Source organism: Danio aesculapii, chromosome 17 (genome assembly GCF_903798145.1).
Source record: "Danio aesculapii chromosome 17, fDanAes4.1, whole genome shotgun sequence".
Lineage (NCBI taxonomy): Eukaryota > Metazoa > Chordata > Actinopteri > Cypriniformes > Danionidae > Danio > Danio aesculapii.
The window spans coordinates 45755792-45773618 of NC_079451.1; the positions used below are offsets into that span (position 1 = coordinate 45755792).

A 17827-nucleotide genomic window follows, 5' to 3' on the forward strand; every position below is an offset into this window, starting at 1 on the left:
ATAGTTTCATATTAAATAATAGGGGTGTCAAAATTAATTGTTTCTTTGGTGCACCGCTATGCAGACGCGGACAATTCGGTATCAGTTCAGTAATAATCATAACCGGGTTATCATGTACTGATGTCATTTACCTCATATGCACTCTGTCACGAGGGAGGCGAGCGGGTATTTACAACACTACAGGCGCCAACTATCTAAAAATTTTACTGTGTGGGTTTTCTGGAAAGTCTTTCACTGGCACTTACAGCAGAAGCCCCTATTTCTCTGCTATTGAGGGAATGAAAGTACTCCGTTTCTCTCTCTCTCACTGTGGCCCATTTCACCTGCTGGTGTGACTTTTCTTCTCGGCTGCTGGCGTGACTTTTCCTCCCCTCTCTTTTCTTCTCGCCTGTATGCATGTGCGCGGGAATAAATTTCTGAATAAAGCGTGGCAGCGGTCGGTAACTGGTGTAATTTTAACAGGAGTGGACGGTCTCACAACATTAGCAAGCAAGCAAGCAAGCGCGTGACGTGTGTGTGTGCATGTGTGTGTTTGTTTGGTGCTGTCTGTGTTTGTGTATGTGTGTAAATGAGAGACATGCTTTGATAATAACTGCAGACCAATGATAATAATAGCCTACTGTCACGTATGCAATTATATAAAAAAAAATTAATAAATGCAACATCTATGAACACATACAGACCCTTACAGTCTCTGATATGTTACCAATTACAGAAAAACTACACACAGCATACATTTAGTCCTTATTTGGGTTCAAAAACAACACGCAACATATAGCCACAGTCAGTGTAAACCTCTCATCTGTGTCTGTAATCTACACCAGCACATGTAGCCTCTGTTAGAGAGTAATTCTGTCATTCTGAGTTCATAATAGTCCAAAAGGTGGAGGAATCATTTGCTCCTTTGTTTTTTTTTGCTGGCTTCTCCTTTGTTTTTTGGCGCATCACTCTCACGTTTGTCCATTTCTAAAAGGATCGGATGTCAGAAGCACTTCAGTAATCACGCGCACATTATTATCATCAGCTCAAGAAGTTCATTATTTCAAATATAGACGCACGACGAGTTTACGCGAGCTCTCTAGAGAAAGTGAAACTGCTCACGCTTTTAGACGGCCATGTAAAACAACAACAGGACACGGCAGATTTTGGTCTTCTTGGTTTTGTGGCTGTTCATCAAGACGACGACAAGATTTGAGCTTGGGTCGACCATGCCTTGTTATTATATATCAACCCAGGCTCATTCTGAAAACGTAGTCCCGAGGATGTTTCTGGAGACTGCGAAATACGTCCCGGGAGGTACATATTTTTGCAGTTTTTGGTTTTCGTGAATCTGCGAGATGCCGCTGTGTGCGCCTTTTTGGCTTCTCGGACATCTCCCGCGAGTGCCGTTCGCGCCCGGGCTGTTCTTGCGTGAACTCACCAGAGGCCGCTGTCGAACGAACGTCTGTCCGACTGGCTGAATGATTGACTCACCCTCCTCCTTCCCTGAACCCAACCGATTTTATCGATTGACCTGCCCGCCCTAAACCCAACCAACGATTTACAAAAGCTGTCCGGAAAAAGAAAAGCCCTCGTCGAATTTTTTTTTTTTTACCACGTTTTTGGATTTTACCACATTCTCACCCTGTTATAAACCTCTTCACTTTATTTCTTGGATTCTGTTTTAGTCTTACCTGATTTCTGGAACCGCTCTTCCCCGGACTCGAACCCGGTCGTTGTCGTCGTGGTCAGCTCCTCTCTGCATCTCGAGTCCGCCGACGCACAGGACGAGTTAAGCTACGGTCACACCGGGCTTTGTGTGTGCGAAATTCTGTCGTGCGGCGCTGCGAAAAGGGGCGGGATTAAACAAGATGATTAGACATTAATAAAGTGAGCGATTGCTCCATGTTTTTAATTTCTGTCAAGAGAGGTCCTGTTTTGATGCTCGATTGATCTCACGCAGTCAAGTGATGCGATTTTGCAGGTCAGAGTTCACCAAGCTTGAACTTTGCACGGCAGCAACATGCAAAACTTGATGCATGACCCCGCGTTTCCGGTCTGACGCATTCGCGTGCGTATGAATGGAAGTCTATGGGAGGAAAAGCCAAGTGTGACCGCAGCTTTAACCGGACAAACTGGTTGCGGCGAGAAAGCTCTCCACACGAAGGTAAGCGGTCAGCCGGCGAGCGCTAAAAGGAACGGCGTCATACCGCCCCGCAGCGTTCGCTTAAAAAATTAAATGCAGCCATACGTACCTCCGGCTACATTAATCGCGGTCTCCAGAAACGTCCTCAGGACTACGTTTTCAGAATGAGCCTGGGTTGTTATATGTCTATAGTATTACGAAGTAATGTCTCGGCTGTGTATTTAAAAATGCCACTTCCTTTGTTTTAATTCTCCTGGCTTGTACACGCGCTAGTGACGTTTCTCTGTAAACCAATAATGTTCAGCTGCGCGTCGAGCTCCGCCTTTTGGTACCTTTTGTCGTGCTAGGTACCCTTTGGAAAGGATACACAAAAAGTGGTACGGTGTGGTACCGTACCACTCAGTGGAAACAGGCCATCAGAAAACTGTATGTCAAGAGTTTAAAATCGGTGTTGGGATAACGCATTACAAATAACAAGTTACGAAATAATGTTTTTCTAAGTAACAAGTAATGTATTTCTTGAAAAAATTCTGTAATAATATTCAAGTTATTTTAGTTTCATTAATTAAAAGTTTGGAAAAAAGGGCATGATAGGACCCCATTAACGTTTTAGTGAGCATGTTTTATTATGTTTAATATAAAAACTGTACATTTTTGTAAATAAGCTCTCAGGGTTGTTGCTGCAATAGGTGTTTAGTTAATAATTTCCCAAAATGTGACCAGTTATTGCTTTCATATGACCATCTTAAAGAACTGTCTACAACACCTGTGTGTCTCACTGTCACTTTCTACAAGCTTTGCTCAAAATGGATGAACTTTGCCCTTTGGTTTATCTTCGTTTTATCGTTTTCATGCTGAAAATGGTCTGTGTTAGGCAGCCGGCAGATCAAATTTGAACTAGGTCATTTTTTGCTGATGAGGAAAATGTCAGTAGACTTAGAGTTAGGACGGACTGAACATTTATTTAAAGTTTTGGTGATTGGAGACCATAAAGTTGGGAAAAGCAGCTTTGTTAAACGTTGTGTGAGGAATCAGTTTTACGAGGAGTTGAAAACCACTATAGGTGTGGATTTTTCTATGAAGGTTATTGATTGGGATGCTCACACACGGGTGAGATTACAGCTTTGGGATATTGCTGGTAAGTCTTTTAATCTGAAATTTGTTGAATTATGTTGGTTACATTTGTTGTAGATCATCAATGCAAACTATTTTAATATATTGAGAAAAATGGTACTGTATAAAGACAAGAATAAGCAAAATGACGACATTTGTGTGTTAATTATTAACTATTTATTGACTATAAATCTCCAGGCAATAAAATATACCATGCCATATTAATCTGAAATACATCATGTTTTTTTTCTTTGTCAACCCGGAGGACGCCTTCGGCATCTCAAAGCATAATGTGGTGTTTTCTGATTAACAGTGTTTGTTTATTTAGGTCAAGAGCGTGTGCGAGGACTGAATCGTGTGTACTTCAAGGGATCCATTGGTGCGTTTGTAGTGTACGACCTGACAAACGGCTCATCGCTGGATGGGGCTCTGAACTGGAAACATGAACTCGATTGTCAAGTAATGTTGAAAAATGGCCATCCAATCCCTGCTGTTCTGCTGGCCAATAAATGTGATGAGACTAAAGTGAGTCGGAGGAACGCATCCTTCCTGGACAAGCTCTGCCAGGAGAAGGGGTTTACTGGGTGGTTTCAGACTTCAGCAAAGGTGACTGGATTATTATTATTATTATTATTATTATTATTAAGCTAAATATGGGAAAAGAAGCAAGGGGTTTCATCAGCCAGGATATACAGTATGTTGTTAACACTAAAGATTAAGATTTGAACGATCAAAGGCAAATAATTTAACTCTACACTATAAGAAGCCGTTAGTTGACCTTACCTTAAAAAGTGAGTAAACACTTTGCTTTAAAAATGATTGAGTAATATAAATATGTGCATCATTATAAAAATTTACTTGGAATATTCTAAGTTATAATGGGTTACCCACTTTTTTAAGTAAAGTGAACTAATTGCTTTGTAAACAATGGGTTTACTATTTTTTAAGTAAAGTCAACTAATCGCTTTAAAAGCAACAAGTTAACTCATTTTTTAAGTAGAGTCAACTAATCGCTTTAAAAGCAATGAGTTAACTTGCTTTTTACGTAGTCAATTAATCACTTTAAAAGCAATGAGCTAACTTGGTTTTTAAAGAGCAGTCAATTAATCGCTTTTAAAACAATGAGTTTACAAAATTTTACAGTAAAATAATCGCTTTTAAAGTCAACTAATCACTTTAAAAGCAACAAGTTAACATGATTTTAAAAAGTCAACTAATCGCTTTAACAGCAATAGGTTTAGACATTTTTAAAAGTAAAGACAAATAATTGCTTTTAAAGTCAACTAATCACTTTAAAAGCAACAGGTTAACTCACTTTTTAAGTAGTCAATTAATTGCTTTAAAAGCAATAAGGTAACTTGCTTTTTAAAGTAAAATCCACTAATTGCTTTAAAAGCAACAAGTTAACTCGCTTTAAATTGTCAACAAATTTTTAAACATTTTCTATTTTTTAAGTAAAATAATTGCTTTTAAAGTCAACTAATCGCTTTAAAAGCAATGAGTTAACATGCTTTTTAAAGTAGTCAACTAATTGCTATAAAAGCAATGAGTTTACTCACTTGTTAAAGTCAACTAATCGCTCTAAAAGAGTTAAAACATGTTTTAAGGAAAGTCAATTAATCGCTTAAAAAACAATGGGGTTACTCATTTTTAAAGTAAAGTCAAATAATTGCTTTAAAAAGCAATGAGGTACCTTGCTTTTAAAAGTAAAATCAACTAATTGCTTTAAAAGTAACAAGTTAACTCACTTTTTTAAGTTGTCAACTAATTTTTAAACTTAAATTTTTAAAACTCTTTAAAAACAATGAGTTTACTATTTTTGTTAGTAAAATAATTGCTTTTAAAGTCAACTAATCGCTTTAAAAGCAACGAGTTAACTCACTTTTTTAAGTAAAGTCAATTATTTCTTTAAAAGCAATGAGTTAAGACATTTTTAAAGAAAAATAACTGCTTTTAAAGTTAACTAATCACTTTAAGATCACTTTAATCTCTTTAAAAGCAACAGGTTTACTCATGTTTTTAAATAGTCAACTATTCGCTTTAAAAGCAATAGGTTTACTCACTTTTTAATGCAAAGTCAACCAATTGCTTTAAATACAATAGGTTTACAATTTTTTTTAATAATTGCTTTTAAAGTCAATTAATCAATTTAAAAGCAACAAGTTATGCTTTTTAAGGGAAAGTCAACTAATTGATTTAAAAGCATCAGTTAACTTGCTTTATTAAGTAGTCAATTAATCACTTTAAATGGAAATGAGATTACTTGCTTTTAAAGTAAAAACAACTAAATGTTTTAAAAGCAACAAGTTAATTCACTTTTTTAAGTTGTCAACTCATTTTAAAACTTTTAAAAAGCTTTAAAAACAACAAGTTTACTACTTTTAAAGTAAAATAATTGCTTTTAAAGTAAACCAATCGCTTTAAAAACAACAAGTTAACTCGCTTTTTTAAGTAACGTCATTTAATCGCTTTAAAAGCACTGAGTTACCTCACTTTTTTAAGTAGTCAACTAATTCGCTTTAAAAGCAACGGGTTTACTCACTTTTTAAAGTACAAACCACTAATTGCTTTAAAATCAATAGGTTTACAAATTTTTTACGTTAAATAATTGCTTTTAAAGTCAACTAATCCCTTTAAAAGCAACAAGTTAACTTGTTTTTTTAAGTAGAATCAACTAATCACTTCAAAAGCAACGAGTTAACTTGCATTTCATATACTCTACTAATCACTTTAAAAGCAATGAGGTAAGTTGCTTTTTTAAGTTAAGTCAACTGATTGCTTTAAAAACAATGAGTTTATTCACATTTTTAAGTAGAGTCAACTAATCACTTTAAAAGCAATGGATTAACTCATTCAGTGAAATGAAATAATAATGTTTAAAAAAATAATTAGAATTATAAATAATATATTTTTTGTAATATTTAGCTTTATTAAAATATTCTTATAATAGGTGTAATAAAGAGACATTCCACTACTGTTTTTCTTTTCTTCAGGAGAATATCAATGTGGATGAAGCTGCTAAATTTCTCGTGAAGCACATTCTCCAGAATAACGAAGAATCAGTGAAAGAAGAAGAGCAGAAGTTAAACCTCAAACCACAAACAAACACAAACTCTGTCTGCTGCTGACTTTACAATCTCAACCAGACCAGTTTCCTTCAAGAGTTCATTTTACATAACTGGACCAGATCATAATGCAGTGCAAACTTTTGTATTTATTGTTATGTTAGAAAATATTATTCATCTAAACTATGATCTTGATCGAGTACCATGTTGAATGAGTTCCATGCTGTGTATCTAATAAATACCTCTGTGTGTCTCATTTCCCCTGCTAATCCACTGCATGCTCACGGGTTATTAAATACACCAGCATGGAAGAAGACTAACGGAGATCTGCCATACACACTTCAGCCCAAAACATTTCATCAAGTCCACGGAAATACTGTCAAGATGCCAAATTCATTATGCTCCTCTCTACTCTAGCAGGGTGCGCAGGGACATGGCCTATATTTTGCATATATTAAATTCCAAATTGTATTTTCTTAGACAAATAGCAATAGAATGTGTTTGAAAATTAATAAATAAGTAAATCTAATGAAGTTACACTGATGAAACATTTAAGGTAGCTTCGGGATAATAGTCCCATATTCCATTAGGGCTTAGAGGCTCTGTTACAAAATTTATTTCCCATCAAGTGCAAATATGTAATGCCTCGACTCTCGTTATTTTATTTGACAGAAAGTCCTTTGACTGTCTATTTAAATACCTCATTTAAATATATGTGAAACTGGAGGGCAGGGCAGCACGGTGGCTCAGTGGTTAGCACTGTTGCCTCACAGCAAAAAGGTCGCTGGTTCGAGTCCCAGCTGGGCCAGTTGGCATTTCTGTTTGCATGTTCTCCTCATGTTGCTGTGGGTTTCCTCCGGGTGCTCCGGTTTCCCCCAAAGTCCAAAGACATGCGGTACAGGTGAATTAGGTAAACAAAATTGGCCGTAGAGTATGCGTGTGTGTGTGTGTGCGAATGTGAGAGTGTATGGGTGTTAAAAGCGAATGGGTTTTAAAGCGATTAGTTTATTCTACTTAAAAATGCGAATAAACTTTTAAAGCAAGTAGTTGACTTAACTTAAAAAAGCATTTGCTTTTAAAGTGATTAGTTGAGTACATAAAATGCTAATTAACTTGTTGCTTTTAAAGGGATTAGTTGACTTTAAAAGCAATTGTTTAACTTTACTTAAAAAATTTGTAAACCCATTGATTTTAAAGCAATTAGTTGTTTGTACTTTAAAAAGTGAGTAAAACTGTTGCTTTTAAAGCAATTAGTTGACTACTTAAAAAAGCGAGTTAACTTGTTGCTTTTAAAGCAATTAGTTTACTTTAAAAGTAGTAAACTTGTTTTTAAAGCGTTTGAAAAGTTTTAAAATGAGTTGACAACTTAAAAAAGTGAGTAAATCCATTGCTTTTAAAGTGAATAGTTGACTTTACTTAAAAACGTGAGTAAACCCGTTGCTTTTAAAGCGATTAGTTGACTTTACTTAAAAACGTGAGTAAACCTTTTGCTTTTAAAGCGATTAGTTGACTTTACTTAAAAACGTGAGTAAACCCGTTGATTTTAAAGCGATTAGTTGACTTTACTTAAAAACGTGAGTAAACCCGTTGATTTTAAAGCGATTAGTTGACTTTACTTAAAAACGTGAGTAAACCCGTTGATTTTAAAGCGATTAGTTGACTTTACTTAAAAACGTGAGTAAACCCGTTGATTTTAAAGCGATAAGTTGACTTTACTTAAAAAAGTGAGGTAACTCAGTGCTTTTAAATCGATTAGTTATATTAAAAAAGTGAGGTATCAGTGCTTTTAAAGTGATTAGTTATATTAAAAAAGTGAGGTATCAGTGCTTTTAAAGTGATTAGTTTACTTTAAAAGCAATTATTTTACTTTAAAAGCAAGTAATCTCATGCCAGCTAGAGTTTCGAAAATGTTATTGCAGAGCAACACAAACAGCACACAGAAGTAAAAATGCATGGCTTGTGCAAGGCATGCGCTGTGGGTCACCCGGAGGCAACATGGGGAGAACATGCTAACTCCAAACAGAAATGCCAACTGGCCCAGCTGGGACTCGAACCAGAGGACTTTCTGTCAAATAAAATAATGAGAGTTGCAGGATTACATATTTGCACTTGATAGGAAACAACAACTTTAATCATAAGATTATTCATTCATTCATTCATTTTTTTCAGCTTATTTCCTTTATTAATCTGGGGTCACCACAGCAGAATGAACCGCCAACTTATCCACCATATGTTTTATGCAGCGGATGCCCTTCCAGCTGCAACCCATCACTGGGAAACATCCAGACACACTTACTCACATACACTACTGACAATTTAGTTTACCCAATTCACCTGTACCACATGTGTTTGGACTTGTGGGGGAAACTGGAGCACCTGGAGGAAACCCACGCCAACACGGAGAGAACATGCAAACTCCACACAGAAATGCCAACTGACCAAGCCGAGGCTCGAGCCAGCAACCTTCTTGCTGTGAGGCGATTGTGCTACCCACTGTGCCACCGTGACGCCCATCATAAGATTAACACAAAAGAAAAGTTTTCATCTGGAGCTCCCTTACAGGACTCTTGCAAACAGGACACTTGCAAACCCTCGCTCCATCTGGCTTGCCGCCTTCACCGCCCACACTCATCACAGCTACCAAGCCGACCAATCACAGAACTTACGTTACGCGTCGTTGTGATATGTAGTTACATTGTTTGTGAGATGCGCGTCAGCATCTTATTCAGCGCAGTGAGGGCTATGCGACTGTGCACAGGCTGAGCTGGAGCATACGCATTCGCTTGACGCATAAATCAGAATCAGAAGTATAAATCAGCCTTAAGCCGAAGGAAAATTAATGAATAAATGAAACTTGAGCATAAAACCAGTTTTACGTTACGTGAGTATATTTTTGGCAGTAGCGAAATTCATTGTATTGGTCAAATTTATAGATTTTTCTGGTATTTTGTACATTTTCTACTGTAAATATATCAAAACAATTTTTTTTATTTGTAATGTGCATTGCTAAGCAATTTATTTAGACAATTTAAACGTGATTTTCCCAGTAATTGATACCCAGGTCCTGACTCTCTGTAGTCATAAAAAATCCCACGGCACTTCTCGTAAAGAGTAGTGGTGTAACCCTAGTGTCCTGGCCAAATTCCCTCCATCGGCCCTTAATCCTCATGGCCTCCCGATTATCCCCATTCACCAAATCGGCTTTATCTTTGTCTCTCTACTCCCCCTATAGCTGGTGTGTGGTGAGCGCACTGGCGCCGTTGTCCTGTGGCTGCCGTTGCATTATCCAAGTGGATGCTGCACACTAGTGGTGGTGTGGAGAGACCCCCCTCATGATTGTGAAGCACTTTGGTTGTATGGCCATACATGATTAATGCGCTATATAAATACACACATTACATTACAGTAAGAAATTGAAAACAGAAACAAATACTAACAAAGCCTAACACAGTGTCCTAACTACACATGACGCGGTGCTGCGAAAAGCAATAAAAGGTCTATTTTCTGTGTTAAAATGAATTTTTATTCTAATCTGCGACATCTCTGTGCTAATCCGTCTGTGACTGCCATGCCTAGAATTTCTATTTTAGAAATGTTGCAGCAAAACAACAGCATTTACAAGAGGGGTCTGGCTGCAGAGTCGGTGAAGTGCAATCTGAGCTGCATCCAATGCTTTTTAATGGGCTGACCTAACCCTACCCCTCACAGTGATGTCACTCGCTCCATTTGAGTGCATTGTGTCTGACATTGCATCGCTGAGTGATGCAATCTCAGCTTGCATCATAAAGGCTGCATCCAGATACTATTGGCATTTACTGCTATGACAATTATATCCTCAGGTACTGATTATGGGCTTTAGTCAGTGTTAAATGCTACCAATGTGACTTTGAACACTATTTGATGTGACATTTATTGCCATACTAGTGAAATCAGCAGCAGAAAGTTCACCTCAGATCTTGAAAATTAAATAACTAGAAAAGGGTTAGAAAGAGTTTCAACATCCGTACTCAGCCTAATTAAATTAAAAAGGTTAAATATGTATAAGATTATAACAGTTAGCAGGTGATTGGGAGTGCAGTGGCTGGTATAGATCTACTGGTATAATTAAATGGCTGGTATTTAAATGTTTCTGTTGTGTCATGTTGTGTTTGGTGCAAACTAAATTGTATATTTATTCAATCATTCATTTTTCCTTTATTAATCAGGGGTCGCCACAGCGGAAAGAACCGCCAACTTATACAGCATATGTTTTATGCAGCAGTTGCCCTTCCAGCTGCAACCCAATACTGGGAAACACCCATACACTCTCGCATTCACACACACACTCACACTACGGCCAATTTAGCTTATTCAATTCACCTGTAGTGCATGTGTTTGGACTGTGGGGGAAACCAGAGCACCCGGAGGAAACCCACGCCAACATAGAGAGAACATGCAAACTCCACACAGAAATGCCAACTGACCCAGCTGGGGCTCAAACCAGTGACCTTTTTGCTCTGAGGCGACAGTGCTACCCACTGAGCCACCGTGCCCCCCTAAATTGTGTGTATATATATAATTGTATACTGTATTTTTGTATAAAATGGGACGTTTAAATGTGCATCATGTGACAATTATCCAGGTTAAAGAAGCGATCAAACACCGGCATACACAACAGTTTGTCACAGAAATAGGAAAGTTCCCAGCGTGACCCAATTTTCCATGCATTTTTGAGGGAATGTTGAAACTCCGGCCTTCTGATGCTCCCTCTAGAGAGCTGTGCTATATTGAGCAAACAATACGGTGTAAAGCCTCCATCACCAGCCTGGACTGACTGCAGGCATCGGCTGCAGTGTGCTGAGGATTGCATGCATGAAAAGCGAGTTTAAGCATGTTTTATAAAGCTGAACATCATGTAGTATACTAGTGGCGGTGCGTGGAGCATCATGTTCCCCCAGAGGCAGCAGAAATGTTCCTGTCTCAGCCGTAAGCGCTGCCCATCTGTCAGAGCTGCTACAGGCTGTACAGGTGTACCGCTTTCACATGTCTGGCACATTTCCATTACAGTGCTGTTACCAAACAAGAAGCCACTGTTGAGTCATTGTGTTTAGATAAAGGGGAACTGTAATTTGTTTAAAAAATTGGTTGAAAAAGAGTTATTAATTAGTAATGAATTAACTGGCTATAATGAGAGCAGGATATTATTCACGTATTGTATCCAAGAATTTAAGTTAATAATTAAGCAACTTTGAAAATAAATATATGGGTGTAAGATGGAAAGGCATTTCAAGCACTAAAACTGTGTAAGATTAAATTTCCCCTCATATATTAGACTGTGATGACGATGTGATGGTCTTATTACTGTGGTGGTCTCATTCTAGTCTCATTTCTGTGCTGGTTTCATTCCAATCTCATTACTGAGATGGTCTTGATCATGATCTCATTACTGTGTTGTCTCGTTCTGCTCTCATTACTATGGTGGTCTCATTCTGGTCTAATTTTTGTGCTGGTTTTATTTCAGTGTCATTACTGAGATAGTTTTGTTCATGGTCTCATTACCGTGGTGGTCTTATTTCTGTGCTGATTTCATTCCAGTCTCATTAATGATGTGGTCTTGTTCATGGTCTCATTTCTGTGGTGGTCTCATTCTGGTCTCATTTCTGTGCTGATTTCATTGTAGTCTCATTACAGAGATGTTCTTTTTCATGGTCTCATTTCTGTGGTGGTCTCGTTCTGCTCTCATTCTTGTGGTGGTCTCATTCTTGTATTATTTCTGTGCTGGTTTCATTCCAGTCTCATTACTGAGATGTTCTTGTTCATGGTCTCATTTCTGTGGTGGTCTCATTCTGGTCTCATTTCTGTGGTGGTCTCATTCTGGTCTCATTTCTGTGCTGGTCTCTTTCTGCTCTCTTTATTCTGGTGGTCTCATTTCTGTGCTGGTTTCATTCCAGTCTCATTAATGAGATGGTCTCGTTCATGAACTCATTTCTGTGGTGGTCTCGTTTTGCCCTCATTACCGTGGTCGTCTCATTCTGGTCTCATTTCTGTGCTCGTTTCATTCCAGTCTCATTTCTGTTGTGGTCTTGTTCATGGTCTCATTTCTGTAGTGGTTTCATTCTGGTCTCATTTCTGTGGTGGTCTCGTTCTGCTCTCATTCTTGTGGTGGTCTTATTCTAGTCTCATTTCTGTGCTGGTTTCATTCCAGTCTCATTACTGAGATGTTCTTGTTCATGGTCTCATTTCTGTGGTGGTCTCTTTCTGCTCTCTTTATTCTGGTGGTCTCATTTCTGTGCTGGTTTCATTCCAGTCTCATTACTGAGATGGTCTTGGTCATGGTCTCATTTCTGTGGTGGTCTCATTTCTGTGGTGGTCTCATTCTGGTCTCATTTCTGTGCTGGTTTCATTCCAGTCTCATTACTGAGATGTTCTTGTTCATGGTCTCATTTCTGTGGTGGTCTCTTTCTGCTCTCTTTATTCTGGTGGTCTCATTTCTGTGCTGGTTTCATTCCAGTCTCATTAATGAGATGGTCTTGTTCATGGACTCATTTCTGTGGTGGTCTCATTTCTGTGGTGGTCTCATTCTGGTCTCATTTCTGTGCTTGTTTCATTCCAGTCTCATTACTGAGATGTTCTTGTTCATGGTCTCATTTCTGTGGTGGTCTCTTTCTGCTCTCATTACCGTGGTCGTCTCATTCTGGTCTCATTTCTGTGCTTGTTTCATTCCAGTCTCATTATTGTTGTGGTCTTGTTCATGGTCTCATTTCTGTAGTGGTCTCATTCTGGTCTCATTTCTGTGGTGGTCTCGTTCTGCTCTCATTCTTGTGGTGGTCTCATTCTAGTCTCATTTCTGTGCTGGTTTCATTCTAGTCTCATTACTGAGATGGTCCTGTTCATGGTCTCTTTACTGTGGTGGTCTTGTTTTGGGGTCATTTTTGTGCTGGTTTTATTCCAGTCTCATTACTGAGATGGTCTTGTTAATGGTCTCATTTCTGTGGTGGTCTCGTTTTGCTCTCATTACTGTGGTGGTCTCATTCTAGTCTCATTTCTGTGCTGGTTTCATTCCAATCTCATTACTGAGATGGTCTTGATCATAATCTCATTACTGTGTTGTCTCGTTCTGCTCTCATTACTATGGTGATCTCATGCTGGTCTAATTTCTGGGCTGGTTTTATTTCAGTCTTTTTACTGAGATAGTTTTGTTCATGGTCTCATTACCGTGGTGGTCTTATTTCGTAGCTGGTTTCATTCCAGTCTCATTAATGATGTGGTCTTCTTCATGGTCTCATTTCTGTGGTGGTCTCATTCTGGTCTCATTTCTGTGCTGATTTCATTCTAGTCTCATTACAGAGATGTTCTTTTTCATGGTCTCATTTCTGTGGTGGTCTCGTTCTGCTCTCATTCTTGTGGTGGTCTCATTCTTGTATTATTTCTGTGCTGGTTTCATTCCAGTCTCATTACTGAGATGTTCTTGTTCATGGTCTCATTTCTGTGGTGGTCTCTTTCTGCTCTCTTTATTCTGGTGGTCTCATTTCTGTGCTGGTTTCATTCCAGTCTCATTGCTGAGATGGTCTTGTTCATGATCTCATTACTGTGTTAGTCTCTTTCTGCTCTCATTACTGTGGTAATCTCGTTCTGCTCTCATTACTGTGGTGGGCTCGTTTAGGTCTCCTTACTGTGGTGGTCTCATTCAGGTCTCTCATTAATGTGGTGGTCTTGTTCATGTCTCTTTTCTGTAGTGGTCTCGTTCTGATACCATTTTTGTGGTGGTCTCGTTCTGGTATCAATACTGTGGTGGTATTGTTTAGGTCTCATTTTTGTCTTATTCTAGCATCAATACTGTGATGGTTTTTAGTTCTCTACATTCTGGTCTCATTTCTGTGGTGGTCTCATTTAGGTCTAACTTCTGTAGTGGTCCCCTTCTGGTCTAATTACTGTGGTGGTCTTGTTTAGGGGTCTCATTTCGGCGGTAGTCTCATTTTGGTCTCAATCATTACTGTGGTGGTCTCAATCTGGTCTCATTTCTGTGGTTTCCTCATTCCTTGTTTCAGTCATTACTGTGGTGGTCTCATTTTGGTCTCAATATCGTGGTGGCCTTGTTATGGTCTCAAGTATTACTGTGGTGGTCTCATTCTGGTGAACTTGTTCTGGTCTCAGTGTCAACTCTGGTGGTCCCATTTTTGTCTCTCATTGCTGTGGGGTTCTGGGTCATCATTACTGTGGTGGTCTCATTCTGGTCTCAGCCATTACAAGTGGTGATCTTGTTCTGGTCTTAGTCATAACTGTGCTGCTCTTGTTCTGGTCTAATTACCCTGGTGGTCTCATTCTGGTCTTAGTCATAACTCTGGTCATCTCATTCTGATCTCATTACTATGGTGGTCTCCTTCTGGTTCATCATGTGAACACAGAACCTGAAGGCAGGTTTTTGCTGACATGGTGTGTATAGGAGGGCAGATATTTTTACTCTTCCATCTGTTCTACTCTGTCCCGTAGTTTTACTTTGTAACGTCCTTGGTGTGCGTCTAGGGATCTGTTCTACATACCACTTATTTGAGTCCATCCCATGCAGTTGTTTACAAATAATGTAGAGTGAAATTATGAAGAGAGAGAGAGAGAGAGAGAGAGAGAGAGAGACTGTTTATTATTGATCCTAAAACATAAAACTTTTAGAAACTCTTTGCTATTTGTGTATTAGATGTGACTGCTTCATACTGTATGACATGTTCTGCTCTGACTTCATGCACATGCATTATAGGTGATTCTGCATTTGAAGTGGATATGTTGCTTAGAGGAAAAGCATCAAAGAAAGGAGTGTCCTACTTCAGACTGAATTTTAGAGGCTGAGAGGAGAAAAGATGTAGGGAAACCTTGAACAGCAGAGCAGCACAAATCTACTACATGTATCCTATATACTCTATCTATCTATCTATCCATCCATCCATCCATCCATCCATCCATCCATCCATCCATCCATCCATCCATCCATCCATCCATCCATCCATCCATCCATCCATCCATCCATCCATCCATCCATCCATCCATCCATCTCTGTCTGTCTGTTTCTATCTATCTATCTATCTATCTATCTATCTATCTATCTATCTATCTATCTATCTATCTATCTATCTATCTATCTATCTATCTATCTATCTATCTATCTATCTATCTATCTATCTATCTATCTATCTATCTAATCTATCTATCTATCTATCTATCTATCTATCTATCTATCTATCTATCTATCTATCTATCTATCTATCTATCTATCTATCTATCTATCTATCTATCTATCTATCTATCTATCTATCTATCTATCTATCTATCTATCTCTGTCTGTCTGTCTGTTTCTATCTATCTATCTATCTATCTATCTATCTATCTATCTATCTATCTATCTATCTATCTATCTATCTATCTATCTATCTATCTATCTATCTATCTATCTATCTATCTATCTATCTATCTATCTATCTATCTCTGTCTGTCTGTTTCTATCTATCTATCTATCTATCTATCTATCTATCTATCTATCTATCTATCTATCTATCTATCTATCTATCTATCTATCTATCTATCTATCTATCTATCTATCTATCTATCTATCTCTGTCTGTCTGTTTCTATCTATCTATCTATCTATCTATCTATCTATCTATCTATCTATCTATCTATCTATCTATCTATCTATCTATCTATCTATCTATCTATCTATCTATCTATCTATCTATCTATCTATCTATCTATCTATCTATCTGACAATCTAGATACCTGAGAAATGCATCTAACAGTCATTCCTTTGGTGACATTAATGCAAAAATTAATGTAGTAGATAGAGATTAATTTTTGCATTAATGTCACCAAAGGAATGACTGTTAGATGCATTTCTCAGGTATCTAGATTGTCAGATAGATAGAGAGTAGATATAAAATAGATGTAAAATAGTAGATGTAAAAATATTTACTATTCATTTAAAAAGAGTCCATCATTTACAGTACAGCTGTGTAAGAGAGCCACAGGAGTAATATAGAAATATTTTAACAGGAAAACAAATAAGGGTAAGAGATGCATGTTCTAAATCGTCTTTCATTTCGTATAACTTTGGGGAAAATAAAATGTCAAAATATGTGTAAAATAATGTTCCACCCTCATTTGGTGAAATAATATTCATTGATGTATCCGGGCCTGTTTAACGTACGTATAAACGTACAATTACTTAAATTAAGAACAAAAGTACATTAAATTGAATCAATTAAAAAATGAAATATTTCCTTGAAGAGTCTGTTGTAAAATTATTATTGTTTTAAATATGCTTGACAATTGTTTTTTTAATTTTTTTATTACAAACTATTGTCTTCTGTAAGTCATGATAAATATATATATAAATTAGTCCCACTAATAAATACAATTATTTAGGACACATTCATAAATAAATAAAAAATAAAATATTTATAAAGCATGAAAATACTTGATAATACTTGATAATAATAAATGATAATAATAATAAATTATGAAATGATATAAATATATTTAGTTTTGTTGATTTTTCTGATTATTAAACTTTGTCCTGTCTGTTGATTGTGATTAAATTGAAACACAAAACGCTAAAAAAAATAATAATTTCTTCATAATTCATTCACATCAACATACTACTTGACACAGCTTACCCCATCAACCTGCGTCCTGGGACAGGGAGAGGCTGTGTGTGTGTGTGTGTGTGTGTGTGTGTGTGTGTGTGTGTGTGTGTGTGTGTGTGTGTGTGTGTGTGTGTGTGTGTGTGTGTGTGAGCAGATGGCTCTCCTGGAGAAGCGGATGAACGCTGCGCTGCTGACGCACACAGCCGGAGAATCACACAGGTAGGTGCAAACTGGACTGAAGCGAGTCCACAAGACAGCAGCAAATGATCCTGGCATGACCTTTCTGACCTCTGTGATTTGAGTTTAACATGCCATTAAATATGGGTTAAAGATTAATGGGACAGTTCACCCAAAAATGAAAACTCTATCATCACTTACTCATCCACCACTTGTTCAAAACCTGACTGAGTTTCTTTCATCTTTTAAAAACAAAGCTGAAAACACTCTGCTTTTCCCCAGCGTTATTCAGAATATCTTGTTTTGTGTTAATAATGACATTTATAAAAATAAATATTCATAAAACTCTACAACCGCTTGAGTGCGAGTAAATGGTAAGAAAAAGTTCACTTTTGGTTGAACTTTCAATCCCCAAAACAATAAAAGAGGAATGCAGATTTTAATTGTACCATAAATTAGAATGATTCCTATTCAATTTTTAAAGTGACTAATAACAATGCTATTAATAATAATAATAATATTGATAGGTAGCGGTAGCGCAGTGGGTAGCACTGTTGCCTCACAGCAAGAAGGTCGCTGGTTCGAGCCCCAGGTGGGTCAGTTGCATTTCTGTGTGGAGTTTGCATGTTCTCCCTGTGTTGGCGAGGGTTTTCTTTGGGTGCTCCGGTTTCCCCCACAGTCCAAACACGTGGTGTCGGTGAATTGGGAAGGCTAAATTGTCCATTGTGTGTGTGCGTG

The 17827-nt window shown here is 37.6% G+C and overlaps 1 protein-coding gene across 1 annotated transcript; it reads left to right on the forward strand.

Annotated features, from left to right (window-relative positions):
* The first annotated feature begins 490 nt into the window (after positions 1-490).
* rab32b (RAB32b, member RAS oncogene family) lies at positions 491-6733 on the forward strand. The gene is made up of 3 exons (XM_056477547.1): positions 491-3263; positions 3567-3844; positions 6232-6733. The coding sequence occupies exons 1-3, from the start codon at positions 3041-3043 to the stop codon at positions 6364-6366; spliced, it is 636 nt and encodes a 211-aa protein (XP_056333522.1). The 5' UTR covers positions 491-3040; the 3' UTR covers positions 6367-6733.
* The last annotated feature ends 11094 nt before the right edge of the window (positions 6734-17827 follow it).